This window comes from Schistocerca cancellata, chromosome 7 (assembly GCF_023864275.1).
Source record: "Schistocerca cancellata isolate TAMUIC-IGC-003103 chromosome 7, iqSchCanc2.1, whole genome shotgun sequence".
NCBI lineage: Eukaryota > Metazoa > Arthropoda > Insecta > Orthoptera > Acrididae > Schistocerca > Schistocerca cancellata.
In genome coordinates this window covers 167,287,080-167,305,839 of record NC_064632.1, presented here as the reverse complement: position 1 = coordinate 167,305,839, position 18,760 = coordinate 167,287,080, and the positions used below count along the sequence as shown (strand labels likewise).

At 43.7% G+C, this 18,760-nt stretch overlaps 1 protein-coding gene across 1 annotated transcript in view; it reads left to right on the top strand.

The window, feature by feature from the left end:
• LOC126092687 (potassium channel subfamily K member 13-like) overlaps positions 1-18,760 on the top strand; it is a 459,545-nt gene that overhangs the window by 414,773 nt on the left and 26,012 nt on the right. Inside the window, exon 6 of the mRNA XM_049908410.1 lies at positions 11,630-11,818. Coding sequence (XP_049764367.1) covers positions 11,630-11,818 — 189 coding nt within the window. The remainder of the gene's footprint in view (positions 1-11,629; positions 11,819-18,760) is intronic.

Genomic DNA, 18,760 nt, shown 5'->3' with positions numbered 1-18,760 from the left:
TGGAGACGTGTCGTCTTCAGCGATGAGAGTCGCTTCTGCCTTGGTGCCAATGATGGTCGTATGCGTGTTTGGCGCCGTGCAGGTGAGCGCCACAATCAGGACTGCATACGACCGAGGCACACAGGGCCAACACCCGGCATCATGGTGTGGGGAGCGATCTCCTACACTGGCCGTACACCACTGGTGATCGTCGAGGGGACACTGAATATAGCACGGTACGTCCAAACCGTCATCGAACCCATCGTTCTACCATTCCTAGACCGGCAAGGGATCTTGCTGTTCCAACAGGACAATGCACGTCCGCATGTATCCCGTGCCACCCAAAGTGCTCTAGAAGGTGTAAGTCAACTACCCTGGCCAGCAAGATCTCCGGATCTGTCCCCCATTGAGCATGTTTGGGACTGGATGAAGCGTCGTCTCACGCGGTCTGCACGTCCAGCACGAACGCTGGTCCAACTGAGGCGCCAGGTGGAAATGGCATGGCAAGCCGTTCCACAGGACTACATCCAGCATCTCTACGATCGTCTCCATGGGAGAATAGCAGCCTGCATTGCTGCGAAAGGTGGATATACACTGTACTAGTGCCGACATTGTGCATGCTCTGTTGCCTGTGTCTATGTGCCTGTGGTTCTGTCAGTGTGATCATGTGATGTATCTGACCCCAGGAATGTGTCAATAAAGTTTCCCCTTCCTGGGACAATGAATTCACGGTGTTCTTATTTCATTTTCCAGGAGTGTATCTGCGCTAATGCCTGTTACACCCTGTATATCGATATAAAAACACAAGCTTAATGTACTACCCACAGAGGTTCACACAAAATTGACGTAATATTAATCGCATTAAAAGCACAGGAATGTATAAGCCAAAATCATTGTACAAGTTAGTAATGACGCAGATTAGTATGTTATATAGACAAACTGGTGAATGTGACTAAGTGGTCGGGCAAAGGATGGGGACAGAGGGGAGAAATAAGTGTGTAAAATGTGTGTGAGGATCAGCTATGGCAAGCGCATTATCTACTGGCGAGAAAACTTTAATCAAATGCTACTACTTCAGTAATGGTGAATAATGAAAACATGTTTAATTATCAAGTACCAGATCAGCTTTCTTCGATTGGTGCTTATTAACGGCCAGAATTTCGAGTAATGTTAGTTATATGCCTTACATTTAATGTCATGAGAACTACATTTATTCAGATGCAGAAAACTAAAATTACTCGAAATTCTGCTGATTAATAAGCCCCAATCAAAGAATACTGATCTGGTCCTTAACGACCGAACACAGTTTCATTACCGACACTCGCTAAAGTAGTGGCAGCCAATTGATATAATTCTCACCAATAGACAATGCGTTTGTTATAACAATTTCACAATCACATTCTACACACTTCTTTCTTCCCTCAGCCCCTCGCCCTCCTTTTTTCACACTTGTTCGTCAGAATCACCGGTTTGTCCATATGACACAGCAATTCGTGCCATTAGTCAGTTGCACAATGTTTTTGGCTTATACATTGAAGTACCGGTACAGGCATACGTATTCAAGTACTGAGATATGATAACAGGCACAATTGTTAAATCGGTTACCGCTGCTACAATGTCAGATTATCAAGATTTAAGTGGGTTATGGCGTTATAGTCGGCGCACGAGCGATGGGACACACCATCTCCAATGTAGCTATGAAGTGGGGAATTTCCCGCACGATCATTTCTCCAATGTAACGTGAAAATCAGGAATCTGGTAAAACATCAAACTCCGACATCGCTGCGGCCGGAAAAAGACCCTAAAAGAACGGGACCAACGACGACTGAAGTGACTCGTTCAACTTGACAAAAGTGCAACTCTTCTGCAAATTGCTGCAGATTTTAATGCTGGGCCATCGAAAAGTGTCAGCGTGCGAACCATTCAACGAAACATCATCGATGTGAGCTTTCGGAGCCGAAGGCCCACTCGTGTATCTTTGATGACTGCATGACACAAAGCTTTACGACCCGCCTGGGCCCGTCAACACCGACATTGGACTGTTGTACAGTTATGGAGACAACCTCGTCGTTGGTCTCGTTCTTTCAGGATCCTTTCCCGGCCGCAGAGATGTCGGAGATTTGATGTTTTACCGGATGGACCCTTCATGTCAGCAGGGGACTGATCAAGCCGGTGGAGACTCTGTAATTGGAGTGATATCTGACTCCTGATAGCTCTAGACACGACTCTGATAGCTGACAAATACGTAAGCATCCGGTTTGATCACGTGCATCCATTCATGTCCATTGTGCATTCAGACGGACTCGAGCAATTCTAGCAGGACAATGCGACACCCCACACGTGTAGAGTCGCTACAGGGCGGCTCCAGAGACACTCCTCTGAGTTTAAACGCTACCTCTGGTCACCAAACCCCCTAGACATGAACATTATCAAGCATAGCTGGGATGCCTTGCAACGTGCTGTTCAGAAGAGCTCTCCACCTCCTCATACTCTTACGGATTTATGGACAGCCCTGCAGGATTCATGGTGTAAATTCCCTCCAGCACTACTTCAAACATTAATCGAGTCGATGCCATGTCGTTTTTCGGCAGTTCTGCGTGCTCGCGGGGACCCTTCATGATATTAGGCAGGTTCACCAGTTTCTTTGGCTCTGCAGTGTACATTCCTATACTTTTAATTCGTTAAATGTAACATTATTTCGTTATCAGCTTCTGTGGTTATTACAATATGCCTGTGTTTATGCATCGATAAATAGTTACGAAATGTCACATATCTTTGAAAAACAGTTTTTGTACTGCTATGAACGCTCTCAAATTTTGTGGACTTCCTGTTCAGTAATAAGTTATATGACGATGGCCTAGGAAGCCGAAAGCCGATTCATAACTAACTAATAAATAAATATTATTGTGAACATCAAACAGTGTTAACAAGTTTTTAATAGACAAGTGTTTATCGTTGTGTCCATGAACACAAGGCATCAATGACGTGAATCGATATTCGTATTTCTGTATGTTGTAAACGTAGTGAGTGTACATCAGGACGAAGACAAGAGAATCGCGGAACATGTTCGGCTATAGCAGCACAGAACTCCTTGACACGTTTGTATTCCCGTGAATTAGTTATTTGATGAATAATTTCAAGGCGCTAGATTCGACGTGGTTCAGCAATACCTCCAACCCCACTGAAGTGCCCACTACAAAGGCCAGACCTTACCACCCCAGACAGCTATTTTATGGGGAATAATCCAGTCCCATCGACTGAACGTCCGTAGAAGACTAACGAAAAATTGCACCAAAGAGTTAAGGAAGCCCTTTGAAGCATGGCTCGTGAGATGCAACTGGAAAAAAAATGGAAGCACCGAGAGCAATGCATGCCTGAACTTGAATGCAGATGCTAGCAAAGCTCGCAGATTGCTCTGTGGTATTTGACCACGACAGCAACTATGCTATATCCTCAATACGTAGAAAGTGTCAGCCGTGGTCAGAACTGTGCGGTTGTAAGTGCATTACCTTGGAGTTGGAGAATTCGAACGTGGACAGGTTGTTGGTGCTGTAAGGATACCGTGATCGACATCCTTGCCATCGAACTACATAGCATCCCGCGCTATCTGGCGAACTTTGACTTCTAGAACTACTACACTCCTCCGTCTCTCCCGGCTGAGGGCGCATTGTTGTGTTTTATGTTGTAATAGGAATGTTGAATCGCTCGTGACTTTTTTTTTAGAGTGCATGGCCTTCAAAATATGTATCATCAAACGAATGTATTTGATAGAGTTACGTGTATTTTTCATTGTTTGAAGATATATGAACTAAGTTAAACATCGTAATCTTTTATTTCATAAGAACCTTACCATCTCTTTGGATTTATTTTACAGTAAATAATTACAGTTACGCCAACTACAGACAGACTAAAGTTTAGTTTATTGTGCGATCGTGGCTAAAGTAAGTCTCTCACTCTTTTAGTTCTGTATCTCACCATTATGATCACGGTTAGATCTCTTAAAATTATGGGGGAGAGTTTACAGTGCTTCTGTAGCCGAGGAAGTCGAAGTGTCTGGTATTTCAATAGGGCCGCATAGAAGATTTATACCTCACGTAGGGAAAGGGGAAGAACATCATCCGGTGTCCCAAGGCGGACGAACTTGCGTTTTGTGTAATCGTGACACATGGCCATTGAAGAGGATTTTGACGAAAAAAAAAGAGACGGCAGCTGCAGAAGTCAGTGCAGAACTGAATGTCGCACTTGCAAATCTTGTCGGCACCAAAACATTATGAATGGAGTTTCATAATCTTGGAAATTGAAGGAGAACTGGAATTCCAAAACCACTTAGTCAGTGATTAAAATGCCCGTAACAGGAATTCTTGGTGCTCAAACCATAGAACCTGTATTGTGGAGCAATAGAAGTAAGTTTTTTGGTCACGCGAGTTTTGTTTCACACTGTTTGCCTTTTCTGGCCGAGTTACGGCCCAAGAGAGAAACATGGAGGGCGATCAGTGATGATTTGGGCAGCAATGTCGTGGTATTCCGTATGTCCTGTGGTTACTTTACAAGGTCAAGGATTATGTGACCATTTTGAATGATGATGTTCATCCAATGGTACACTGTTTGTTCCCAAATGCTGATGCTGTGCTCCAAGACGACTGGGCCATATTCACGTAACTCGTATCGTCCACGACTGACTTTATGAACACGAGGATGAATTGTCTCACCTCCCCTGGGCACCACAGTTAACAGATCTCAGTACTACTGAGGCTCTGTGGTCTACTTTGGAGGAGGCGCTCTCCACCTCCATCATCGTCAGCTGAACTTGCCACTGTTTTGCAGGAAGAATGGTGTAAGATTCTCTTGAAAACCATACAGGCCTTCTGTTCACCCATTTCGAGACGACTGTAAGCTGTCTTGAATGCCAAAGTGTTTCTTACATCGTATTAGGCATGATAGTGTGTTATGTTTTTGGTGTTTTCGTGTTTTTGTCCAACTGCTGTATCTGTGAAAGACTATACAGAATCGCTGGATATATAGTTTAGGTATGTAAGTACTCTGATATAGGAAGTTCATTCAAATGAAAACCTTAATTATCTATTACTATGCAAAATACGTGATAAACAAAAAAATTACGGATATATAATTTTTCGGCGAGGTCCTCATGACGTTTAATGCCCACATCCTCTGCAGAAGTGAATGGATACCTTACGAGAGCAGTTATTTTGGCTGTGTACCGGTACGCACGCAGTCGCGCACCGCTGTTTCCGCCTCTCCACCGCTTCTGAAATGACTGGTTTGAGTTCCAGTGATTCCGAGTACAGGGAAGCCACTCGGGGAAAGATCTGATGAGTGCGTGGGTCTTCGAAATATTCAAATTTCCTGTATTGTATGGATGCTACGGATGAACTGGTAGTATGGGTACGAGCATTGTTGCGTTGCAAGAAAACACCTGTAGTCGGAAGTCCTCGTCATTTGCTCCTGACTGTAGGGCGATGGTGAATTCGTAACAGATTTGAGTTTGAATTACTGGTCACTTTTAATACTCTTACGAGAAAATGCTCCAAAATTTCTCCTTTTTACATCCAAAGAAAAGGTAAGCATGAATTTTTTCTGGTCTTGGTGAAGAGCTATGGTGCCATTCCTCGTTTGAACTTTTAGTTTCGGGTTGGTGACAATGCTCCCATATCTCCTCTCCTGTAACAGTTCTGTTCAGAAATCCATTTGTTTCGACCTGGAAACGACGAAAAGTTCTCCACGAGCATCTACGCTACGATATTTCATTTTACTAGTCAAGTGACGTGTCCCCCATATTGAATCACAGAGCATTAATGAGCTGAACCAACACTAACATCTAAAACAGTTGCTATTTCATTTACAGAAATACGCCTGTTTTCCTTCTCATACTCTTTAAATGTGGCATTGCTTTGGTTCGTCACTATGGGTTTTGCTTGGCAGAAATGCGAAGCGTCTCGCACAGACACAAGTTACGCATCTTTTAAACTTTCTGCGCCACTGGTATATTTTCTGCAGGGAAAGACTGACGAATCACCGTACAGCGCTTTGATCCCCCAACTCATTTGGACGGAGTCAACAGCTTCACAACTCAAAAAAACTTATCACGGATCGTTTCTGCAAAGCGCTACAAGTCGGCAGTGGGGCGACGATCTTTGTACTGAGACACGTTTCTTGTTCGTTAAACAAAAACAGGCTGCCAACTATTGATAATTTGACGAAACAAGGATAACTCCTGCCAATATCCAAAACGATAGTATAACTTTTAGGAACTACATTGCACTTTCAATGTTTTCATTTGTACACCTGTCATACGATATACTGTTTTGACCCAGACGTACGGGGGCATATCGTGGACATTATATAGTGGATTTTTCTAAAATGAATGTAAGAAAATAATAGGGCTGGTAGAGTGCGTCATAACAAGTAATTTCCATACAGCAGCCCATGTCCGCATGGGGGATGGGGGAAGAAGGAGGGGCAGACATGCACTGTGCTTATGGCCGGAGGACGGAAATGCCCCCGTCGCTCAAAGGTTGTACGTATAGCAGTTCTCGAAATGTCAAGCGAGTGAAAGATCCACGCACGTTCACCAACTTCCAAAGGTCACCTAGGAGAGACAGATTCACTTGCGGTGCGTTGTCCACTGACAGGGTATCAGAATGGCGCATACGCATTTAAAGCCTGCATCGAAATCTGCTGCATTCATTATGTGATACAGGTGTGAAGGCGGTCTCAACAAGCACCTGGAAGTGTTACTCGAGAAGAACTGTCTGGAGCTCGTGGAATGAAAATGATTTTCGCCCTTATAGTCTTCATAAAGTTCAAGCTCTTAACACAGTAGATCCTCCGTGTCGCATTGACTTCTGACAGTGGTTTTTGCATTAGTTTGCCATTCAACCTGAATTCCCACACTTTGTGCTTTTTATGGATGAGTTATCATTCACATGGGAAGGTTTGTTCAACAGCCACAATCAACACATATGGGCACGGGAAAATCTGTACGCCGCCTTTGTTCATGGTCGCCAAGGGCGTTTCGCCGTCAGTGTTTGCGTTGGCCTGGTAAGCGATGATCTGATTGGTCAAAACATGCTTCCCCGACGACTTAACGCGAACAGATACTTAATCTTCTTAAGGAAAAATCTTCCAGAGTTACTGGAAAATGTCCCACTCAACGTACGACAGCGCGTGTGGTATCAATCATCATGATGTATCTGCGCACTTCGTCACGCGGTGCGAAATCATTTGGATGAGAATTTTGGTGACAACTGGCCAGGGCGCAGTGGACCGTTGACATAGACTACACTTTTCCCCACCTTGAACCTATCTATTTTTTCGTTTGGATACAGCTGAAACCTGTTATTCATGAAACACACAGATCTGCTACCATGACGACTCGTATGGTAGGTTGTATGCCTATCTATCCGGCGGCGCTGTTAAATGACGCCTAGCCCCGAACGCTGAAGCCGTCCTCTCACGGCATGTGAAACCCACGTGGACGAGAATCCTGTGACCTCACAGTGTGGGATTCCACGTTCCACTACATTGTGAAGCGTGGTATAAAGTACCTGACATGTCAGATTTTTGCCTCGTGGATAGGAACGTAACCAGAGATGCGACATCGATTTCTGCCAGAAACAAAACATAGGAGCCGCCATATTGTAAGGCGTTAGACATCATATTTGGTGGGTTTTCTTTCTCATAGAGTACTTGGTATGAATATAAGTTGTTCTAAAGGATCAGAAAATTGAGCGTCTCTCAAAAACGCGTCGTTTTAGCTAACGACTGAACTGGAATTTTTCCCTAGTGGCCACAAATCCTACTGTGGCTGCCAGTCTGTGTCTGAAAGAAAACAAAAGTTACTGATTGGAAGATTTTGCTGTTCTGAAACATCTGTAAAATACGCATATATGTCTGTCTCTGAATCTATGGACTGACTCATGTTTGTGTCTTGCCGGTAAATATCTTCCTCAGTGATGGTGAGCAAATCCGGAAAAATCTTCACTTTCACTGGAATGAAATTAGGAAACGAATATCGATACTAGAATCGTTGTGATCAAGTACATTATTTCAGTGTGTTGGTGGTGAAGGCAACATCGAGAATATGGATATAATGCACATCGCAAACTGACGTTAGACGCTACACCTTAACTACATTCAATTTAAAACCGAAACTGGAGTGAAAATTCAACTGAGTTAACGAATAACTTCTCTAAGAATGTCTGAGATCGTTCAACAGCGTTATGTAGTGTTCCTCTTCTACCATTTCGCTGTTTATATCATCGAAGAATCCACTATCTCCTTCGCGTTTTTCTCCGCTCTTCTTCGAAAGTCGCTAACAGAATTGAAGCAACTATTTCACGCGCGTCCTTTTTCGTAAAAAAAAAACTGTGTGGCGTGCGAGCCAAATTTCGTTGACATAGGGAAGGGAATAACTCATGAAAATCAAAATTGACAGGAGAAGTGAAAAATGGTTTTGACATTATGAAATGGGAATATATATTTAGAAAATGGTTACAGAAACCCCGAATTAATTTTAAAAATGCATTTACAGAAAGCTGTCACATTTGTGTAAAAAACATAATTATGCTGTACAAATATTGCTGTAAAATGCATGATATTTGTTGTCCATGTAGTCCAATATCGCCAGGAGGTCTTTTATCTTATCATCACTAATAAGGCCCATTGTCCAACTGCTGGAAGAGATCGAACTGCAGAGATGTTGAAATTTTTGTGCTCTCTCTACGGTTCCATTTCATTGACGGAAATTCTTTTATTTCTTTTAATGAATAGCTTATCCCTCACAATTTAGATCCAAGAAGCAGAACTGGGAGCTGTATGGAATAACGTATTGCATGCCGAGACGAAATCACAGAAATCTTCCTCCGTCATATTTACAACACTGAATGGTTGTACATTCTTTTCTTTTCTAATGGTATCAGCTATTTCGTCAGGAGTAATTGGTTGTGAAACGTTCTTTCTGTTTTTTATTATGCTGAAATCTCGGCCACAAGGCATGTAGGCACGCACCGACACTAGAACCTTCAAACTAACGTTATGAGCCATACAGTTTACCACTGCGTATATTAAATTAAAAAAAATACACATTCTATTTTTGTTTTCGCCAGCGTTGTTGTCAGAGCACACAGTTGGAATCAGAATCAGTGACAGATGTTTGTCTCCTTCTCAAAGCAGGCTCGACGATATTACGAGGCCTTCTTTGTTTTATCTGCACTACTTTGATTAAACCAAAAAGAAAATTACCTTGACGCAACCAGTTTTGGTTCCCTGCTCTGAGTGCAACTTCCGTACGTCATACCCTGCAGCCTGCACAAAGGAAGTATACATATTGATTAGGACATAATAACACGCAAACCAGGCGCTATCATTGAATGTAATCAAGTAAATTTCATTTCAGGCGGAAAATATGGCTTTCCAATTTGTGTGGAACATGTTTGGGAGGCATTTGTCGTATTAACAACTCCTAGTAACGTTGCTACGGAATCAATAACACAGTAATGAGCGGTGGTTCACAGAGCAAAACTGGTAATTCGGCGGCTTGCTGATTTACTGTCATATCGATGCCGTGTCACGTGATGTTACAAGTTACATCTTGTGTCGTTTGTAGGAACGCAACCGCTCATACCTTGGACATTCTGCTACTTCTGTGCCACTGACGACGTGTCTTACAACCTTTTCGATAAAAAAATCTGCATCTACATCTACATCTACATGGATACTCTGCAAATCGCCTATAAGTCCTTTCACAATTCTCTATTATTCCAATCTCGTATAGCGCGCGGAAAGAATGAACACCTATATCTTTCCGTACGAGCTCTGATTTCCCTTATTTTATCTTGGTGGTCGTTCCTCCCTATGTAGGTCGGTGTCAACAAAATATTTCCGCATTCGGAGGAGAAAATTGGTGATTCGAATTTCGTGAGAAGATCCCGTCGCAACGAAAAACGCCTTTCTTTTAATGATGTCCAGCCCAAATTCTGTATCATTTTTGTGACACTCTATCCCATATTTCGCGATAATACAAAACGTGCTGCCTTTCTTGGCACTTTTTCGACGTACTCCGTCAGTCCTATCTGGGAAGGATCTCACATCGCGCAGCAGTATTCTAAAAGAGGACGGACAAGCGTAGTGTTGGCGGTCTCCTTAGAAGGCCTGTTACATTTTCTAAGTGTCCTACAAATAAAATGCAGTCTTTGGTTTGCCTTCCTCACAACATTTTCTATGTGTTCCTTCCAATTTAAGTTGATTGTAATTCTAATACCTAGGTATTTAGTTGAATTTAAGGCTTTTAGATTAGACTAATTTATCATGTAACCGAAGTTTAACGGATTCCTTTTAGCACTCATGTGGATGACCTCACCCTTTTCGTTATTTAGGGTCAACTGCCACTTTTCGCACCATTCAGATATCTTTTCTAAATCGTTTTGCAGTTTATTTTGATCTTCTGATGACCTTATTAGTCGATAAACGACGGCGTCATCTGAAAACAACCGAAGACGGCTGCTCAGATTGTCTCCAAAATAGATATAGATAAGGAACAGCAAAGGGCCTATAACTTTAAATTGGGGAACGTCAGAAATCACTTCTGTTTTACTCGATTACTTTCCGTCAGTTACTACGAACTGTGACCTCTCTGACAGGAAATCACAAATCCAGTCACGTAACTGAAACAATATTCCATAAGCACACAATTTCACTTCGAGCCGCTTGTGTGGTACAGTGTCAGAAGCCTTCCGGAAATCCAGAAATACGGAATCGATCTGAAATCTCTTGTCAGTAGCACTCAACACTTCATGTGAATAAAGAGATACTTGTGTTTGACACGAACTATGTTTTCTAAGCCCATGTTGACTGTGTGTCAATAGACCGTTTTCTTCGAGGTAAATCATAATGTTCTAACACAATATATGTTCTAAAATCGTGCTGCAAATCGACGTTAACGATATGGGCCTGTAATTTAGTGGATTACTCCTACTACCTTTTTTGAATATTGGTGTGACCTGTGCAACTTTCCAGTCTTTGGGTACGGATCTTTCGTGGAGCGAACGGTGTATATGGTTAGTAAGTATGGAGCTAATTCATCTGAAAAGTATTTGTTTTGACTTACTACCTTTCCCCTGCCAACGCCTCAAGTGATAGTGCCAACGGGTGTTAGGGAGCGCCGAGAACGTAAATCACTTTAACCAGTTCGATTCGTGTGCTGATGGTGCTGTCTCTCGTGATGTCGGGTTCAAAAATGGCTCTGAGCCCTATGGGACTTAACATCTGTGGTCATCAGTCCCATAGAACTTAGACCTACTTAAACCTAACTAACCTAAGGACATCACACACATCCATGCCCGAGGCAGGATTCGAACCTGCTACCGTAGCGGTCACGCGGTTCCAGACTGAAGCGCCTAGAAGGGCTCGACCACAGCGGCCGGCTGATGTCGGGTGTCCCGTCCGCATCCACGTCGGCGTTAGCTGCCTCGTCCTGTGTGAGGACGGCTTAAGGGATTCAGATATGGGCTGCCATGTGAAAGTTACTTAATTAACTCCTCCATCTCTCTCATTTCTTAATTTCATTTTACAAATACCCTGTGTAAGTTACAGTCGCTGGCGAAGTGTGTTTAACTCTGACTCTCTCTTACAGGAGCCGGACTACCCGCACGTGCACTGGTACCGGTTCGGCAACTTCGTGTTCCTGGTGCTGGGCTGCTGCTGCATCTACTCGCTCTTCAACGTCACCTCCATCGTCATCAAGCAGTTCCTCAACTGGCTCATCGTCAAGCTCGCCTGCCGCGGCGTGTGCGGCACGGCTGGGGGGCCGCGCAGGCCGTCCGTCATCGCAGTCCGCAAGGTACTGTACACCAGAGTACTGTACCTGTACAGTAGTGTACAGTAGACAGGCAGCGTAGAGCAGTGCTCGCCAGAGGGATGAGTTGAGGACCGCGCAAACAGACCTTCCAAATGGTTGAGATGGGTCTAAGCACTATGAGACTTAACATCTGAGGTCATCAGTCCCCTAGACTTGGAACCACTTAAACCTAACTAACCTAAGGATATCACACACATCCATGCCCGAGGCAGGATTCGAACCTGCGACCGTAGCAGACGCGAGGTTCCAGACTGAAGCGCCTAGAACTGCTCGGTCACATCGGCCGGCACACAGCCCTTTCCTTTGGGACACTGCTGGCTCTTTACTATCGCCTGTCAATGAATGGGAGACTTGACCATAAAAATTTTCCCAATGCAGTGGCACTTTTCTTGCCCTTGCAGAACCTATTAAGCGATGCTTGTTTTCGCTGTGTATCTTCTGGGTCTCAGGCTCATACTGGGTCTATCATAATTAATGGCGTCAACACATACAGTTGAAAGTACGCGGTACTACAAGCAAAAAAGTCCCAGTAAACATAGGGTCGAAAATGCATACCTCAAGAGCTACGAGCAATTTTTCTTCTTCGATACTGTGAAGCAGATCTCTTCTACTGCAAGCTCTTTGCTTTCCATATTTTCGGAAGTGATAATATGGACAAAAACAAGGAAAAAATCTCCAGTATACATGTGCTCTAAAGTACACACCTTAAGAGCCATGAGCTCGTGCTCATCTTCGGTACTTGGGATTAGAGCTCTTCCAATGAGTAGCTCTTAAGGTATCCATTTTAGAGCACATGTTTACTGGACATTTTTTTCTTGTTTTGGCCCTATTATCACTTCCCTCGCCGGCCGGTGTGGCCGAGCGGTTCTAGGCGCTACAGTCTGGAACCGCGCGACCGCTACGGTCGCAGGTTCGATTCCTGCCTAGGGCATGGATGTGTCTGATGTCCTTAGGTTAGTTAGGTTTAAGTAGTTCTAAGTTCTAGGGGACTGATGACCTCAGAAGTTGAGTCCCATAGTGCCCATAGTGCTCAGAGCCATTTGAACCATTTGAACCATCACTTATCAAAATATGGTAATCAAAGAGCTTCCAGTAGAAGAGATTTGCTTCACAGTATCGAAGATAAAAAATTGCTCGTAGTTCTTAAGGTATGCATTTTCGACCCTGTGTTTACTAAGACTTTTTTTGCATCTAGTATCGTGTACTTTCAACTGTATGCGTTTACGCCATTGTGATACACCGTGTATTACATCGCTTACTGCTGCTATTGATGGTGAGGATTTAGTAAATAATCATTTGTTTATTGATTGATGATTGTTGTATTTTGTCCCTGCTGGACTGTTCCTTAAACCTCATTCTCCCTTCTGCTTCCCTCACAAAGTCATTTATGCAGGTTGAAAATTATTTGAACCAACAAACTCTGGAATGTTGCATGGAACCTGAAAACAGTTTTTCTAATGTGTTTGCATGTGCGGCACCACTTTACGAGGACATCAGATCTTACCTACAAAAGACGAAAAGGAAAACAAACCATTTTTAATTCTTTATCCCCCAGCGACAACAACATTAATACAACACTGTTACCTCAATGTCCGTGGAGGTTCAAAAATGCCTCCTTTTACGTGTAGGCACTGTTGCACGGACGGGTCATGTGCTGTCTAACACTGTAAACGACAGCAGCAGCGTCCTTAATTCCTCGTGCTGTTGCCACTATCTTGGCAACTAGATCCTCTTTTGACTCAACAGGGTTTTTATTAACAACGTTGCGCATCTCATCCCACACCAAAGAGCACAGAGGGGTCAAAATCAGGAAATCGAGTAGACCTTTGTACAGGACCACCTCTGCCAATCAATTAGCCCGGGAACTCAGTTCAAGAATCGACGCAAGGGACGACTGAAATGTGCTGGTGTCCCGTCATGCTTGAACCACGTGTGTTGTCTTGTAGTGACAGGCTCGCCGTCCAGCAATTCTGGTAATGCTTTGCCAAGGAAATTGTAATGGAATGGAAATGAGCGTTTGGCGTCTTTGGCCTGGAGGCCCCTTGCGGGGCAGGTCCGGCCGCCTTGGTGCAGGTCTTATTACATTCGACGCCACATTGGGCGACCTGCGCGCCGGATGGGGATGAAATGGTGATGAAGTCAACACAACACCCATTCCCTGAGCGGAGAAAATCTCCGACGCAACCGGGAATTGAACCCGGGCCTATAGGATGTCTATCCGTCACGCTGACAACTCAGATATCGGTGCGGACTGGAAATTGTAGTAATGCCTGCCATTTAATGGCTTAGGTAGGAGATATGGCTCAATTAAACGGTCACCAACAACACCTGGCCATACACTCACAAAGAACCGAGCTTGATTAGCCCGAGTAAGTGCGGCATGTGGATTGGTCTCACTCCAAACATGCCAATGTTGCATGCTGATGACCCCATCACGCCCGAATGTTGCTTCATCTATAAAAAACACACAGGACATAAATATGTTATGAATTTGACAGTGCTCCAGGTACAACTGTGAAAACTGTGCTCTGAGTAGATAATTATCGCATTCCAGGTGGTAAGTGAAATTGATGTAACAATTACTCATAAAGGACCGTTTTTACGTTCGTCAGATTCCTCTCCATGTTACTCGCAATCGCGTGAGTGGTGATGGAATGATCTGGCTCTACATGCTGCAGGGCAGCTTTCTATAATTACAGGTTGCGTGCTATGCGACTTCGACCCTGTTCAAGTAATCTAGTAAATGACCCGGTCTCCGCAGGCATTGATACAGAGCAGTGAACGGCGAATGGTGCTGCGTACGGCGATTGGGGTATTTCTGTTGATAAACACGCTGTGCTGCTTGTCCGTTGTGGTTCGCTATGTAGTAAGGGTGTTCGCTCCATTAGTAGCCGCGCAGGGTAACCGCGCGGTCTGCGGCGCCTTGCCACGGTTCACGCGGCTCCTTCCGTCTGAGGTTCGAGTCCTCCCTGGGGCAAGGGTGTGTGTGTGTGTGTGTTGTCGTTAGCGTAAGTTAGTTTAAGTTGGATTAAGTAGTGTGTAAGCCTAGGCACCGATGACCTAAGCAGTTTGGTCGCATAGGAACTTACCACAAATTTCCAAATTGCTCCATTAGTCAAGAAGTACTGCGCTGTGTCAACACATACAACTGAGACAGTGAAAGAGGAATTACAACTGGAGAACGGAGTATGTCCTCTGCCGATAAACAGGAACCGTTACGACACCAGTATGCAGGAAGATCTGCAGCGGATAGGCACTTGGTGCAGGGATTGGCAACTGACCCTTAACGTAGACAAATGTAATGTATTGCGAATACATAGAAAGAAGGATCCTTTATTGTATGATTATATGATAGCGGAACAAACACTGGTAGCAGTTACTGCTGTAAAATATCTGGGAGTATGCGTGCAGAACAATTTGAAGTGGAATGATCATATAAAATTAATTGTTGGTAAGGCGGGTACCAGGTTAAGATTCATTGGGAGAGTCCTTAGAAAATGTAGTCCATCAACAAAGGAGGTGGTTTACAAAACATTCGTTCGACATATACCTGAGTATTGTTCATCAGTGTGGGATCCGTACCAGGTCGGGTTGACGGAGGAGATAGAGAAGATCCAAAGAAGAGCGGCGCGTTTCGTCACAGGATTATTTGGTAAACGTGATAGCGTTACGGAGACGTTTAGCAAACTCAAGTGGCAGACTCTGCAAGAAAGGCGCTCTGCATTGCGGTGTAGCTCGCTGTCCAGTTTTCGAGAGGCTGCGTTTCTGGATGAGGTATCGAATATATTGCTTACCCCTACTTATACCTCCCGAGGAGATCACGAATGAAAAATTAGAGAGATTCGAGCGCGGACGGAGGCTTTCCGGCAGTCGTTCTTCCCGCGAACCATACGTGACTGGAACAGGAAAGGGAGGTAATGACAGTGGCACGTAAAGTGCCCTCCGCCACACACCGTTGGGTGGCTTGCGGAGTATAAATGTAGATCTAGAACAGCGAATACACCCTTTACCGGAATAAACACGCTCACAGGAAATTTCGACATTAGAGAAAAATATTTGTGTCCCCTGCAACCTTCCAGAGTCTGTCGGTTTAAATTATTTTTACCTTCTATAGTCCAGTCGTTACAGAACCGAACTAGATGTCTTTGGGAACTACAACGACTGTAGTTTCTCGTCGCTCTCGGTTGTTCACAGCATTATCGTAGCAGGGCTGTGTTGGCTAATGTTGGGAGTCCAGATAAATCAATCACAGAGACTTCAAGTACCGAAGAAGCTTCTGCTCCTCTCCACGAATCGTAATTTAGTCTGTACACTCAGGAAACACCCCTCCGATGTGATTGCATCTATGGTGCGGCTATTTGTATGTTTTTTTTTCCAGTTCACAGTCAATTTACATCAAAATATTTTTTTATACTCTGGACAATAATTTGTCAAAAAGTCCACCAACTAATTCTTTGATTATAAGGTGGCCGCTGTGACAGCGGTTCTAGGCGCTTCAGTCCAGAACCGCGCTGCTGCTACGGTCACAGGTTCGAATCATGTCTCGGGCATGGATGTGTGTGATGTCCTTAGGTTAGTTAGGTTTAAGTAGTTCTAAGTCTAGGGGACTGATGACCTCAGATGTTAAGTCCCATAGTGCTTACAGCTATTTGATTATAGGAATTACAGTCGATGTGTTGCGATGCACTAGCGCTAAGAGTTGGGGAGCACCACCAGTTCGGGAGTACATTATATCAGGTCAGGCCTATAGTATATCCCACGGTTACTCGAAATTGTAGACTCCCAGATAGGAAATACAGGACACCGGAGAAAATAGAAAATTGCTTGGAAACCTTTTGAAACGAACATGTGTTAAAACGCAAGTTTTTGGTTTAAAGATTATCTGTAAAAATGAAACACAAAAACATCAAATTCGCAACAAGTGCACATAAAAGTAAGGAAAAAAAAAGTCATCGGGAAACGTTTGACAAGTGAGAACTTAACGTTTATGAATAATTTGATACAGTTTACTTTTAGACAATTCTAAAGACGTAGACTCCAAAGGAAAGTCATTCTCCTGCTAATGCGGGTCTGTTAAAGGAAACTTACTTGGTAAATCAAATACTCCTATTAAACCGAATATAAATTGCCATAGCAGAACATATTGCAGAAGAGTGTTGGACAACAACTTAAAAACAAAAACGGATACTCCAGGCAGCGAGCACGAGGTTTTACGTTTTATTTTTGGATACGCAAGAGCTGACCGTATCGAAAATTAAGATGTAAAACTCTAATTAGGGGTAAAACGGGTAATGGGTGTGCATCAGATAAATTGCTAAATCATACTGATGAAGCTCTAAAATTAAAGTGCTGTTGCCAAACCACTGGAAATCATACTAGTCGCTACGGTCGCAGGTTCGAATCCTGCCTCGGGCCTGGATGTGTGTGATGTCCTTAGGTTAGTTAGGTTTAATTAGTTCTAAATTCTAGGCGACTGATGACCTCAGAAGTTAAGTCGCATAGTGCTCCGAGCCATTCGAACCATTTTTTGAACCATCATAGTAGTGGAAAAGGGCAGAAGAATGTCGGTGACCGAATCTGAGAGCACTAAAAGCCTAATCCATTAAGATATTGTTGTTGATGATGATGGTGATGACCATTATACAGGACGGCTATAGTAAACCTTGCCCTCCGAACGTTGGTGGCAAACGTCGGTCCTAACAGTGTGGAACGGTGCACCAACCAACTAATGAACATTTCCTGATGCGTAATAGGGCGAGTTCGGTAAGCTCACATACATGAAAGGATTGAAGAAAAGTAAAGCTAAGGATCGTAACATGCTGACATTACTCGGCACAAATCAATTCCCGCAGAAATCAATAGCGATGATAAAGATGGTGATCCGATTTGATAATGTGTTCATATGATTTTCTTTTGATTTTTACTTGAATTTACATTTGCATGGAATTACAGTTGTGTCTGTCGTTTTTCTGGCTTTCGCTTACTTTAGTAATATTTTCTGGTATGTGGATTCATTTCAGATGGATTTCTGATGATATCTTTATCGATTATGTTGTCTTGTCACAAAACATCGAGTCGTGCGGTAGCGTTCTCGCTTCCCACGCCCGGGTTCCCGGGTTCGGTTCCTGGCGGGGTCAGGGATTTTCTCTGCCTCGTAATGGCTGGGTGTTGTGTGCTGTCCTTAGGTTAGTTAGGTTTAAGTAGTTCTAAGTTCTAGGGGACTTATGACCACAGCAGTTGAGTCCCATAGTGCTCAGAGCCATTTGAACCATTTTTGAACAAAACATCGAATTCGCATTGCCTACACCGTATTCGTTTCGTCGCATCCCCATTGTTTGATTTCGGTAAAGTAGAGGGTGCCAGTCACATCACCTTAGACTATGCTAACACATACAGTACAGAACAGCCAACTATTTGAACATCTCATCAACGTGGGTTATCCTCTGCCAACTCTTACAAACGTGTTTCTGCACTTAAAAGACTACTAGGCAACCTAGTAGACCCGTTTTAACTGAAGGGCTTGTCAGTTTTTCAAGTGATGATACTGTATTTTGCTTTTTTGCCTGTTGACGTTCACATACAATGTATAAAATATATGTATGCGTTTGGGTGTACTGAAAGATTGCACAAGTGAGATACTGACTGTAAATCTGTACCTTTATATTCAGACAACTGCACACTATCCGACAAGAGATTTGAAGAACCCAGAAGTGGAGGAGGAAACGAAACTTCACGAATTGAGAGAGTATGTGATTTCCTTTGAGTGATTACAAAATCGATTAAAATCGACAAAGAACTTGGCAGTATGAGTCTCTTTATCGGTATCATGCTGCAGCCCCCTGTCCTGAACGCATGATGCGAATCGGTTTGGAATGGTGTCGTAAAGACGGTGTATTTTCCCCTGAA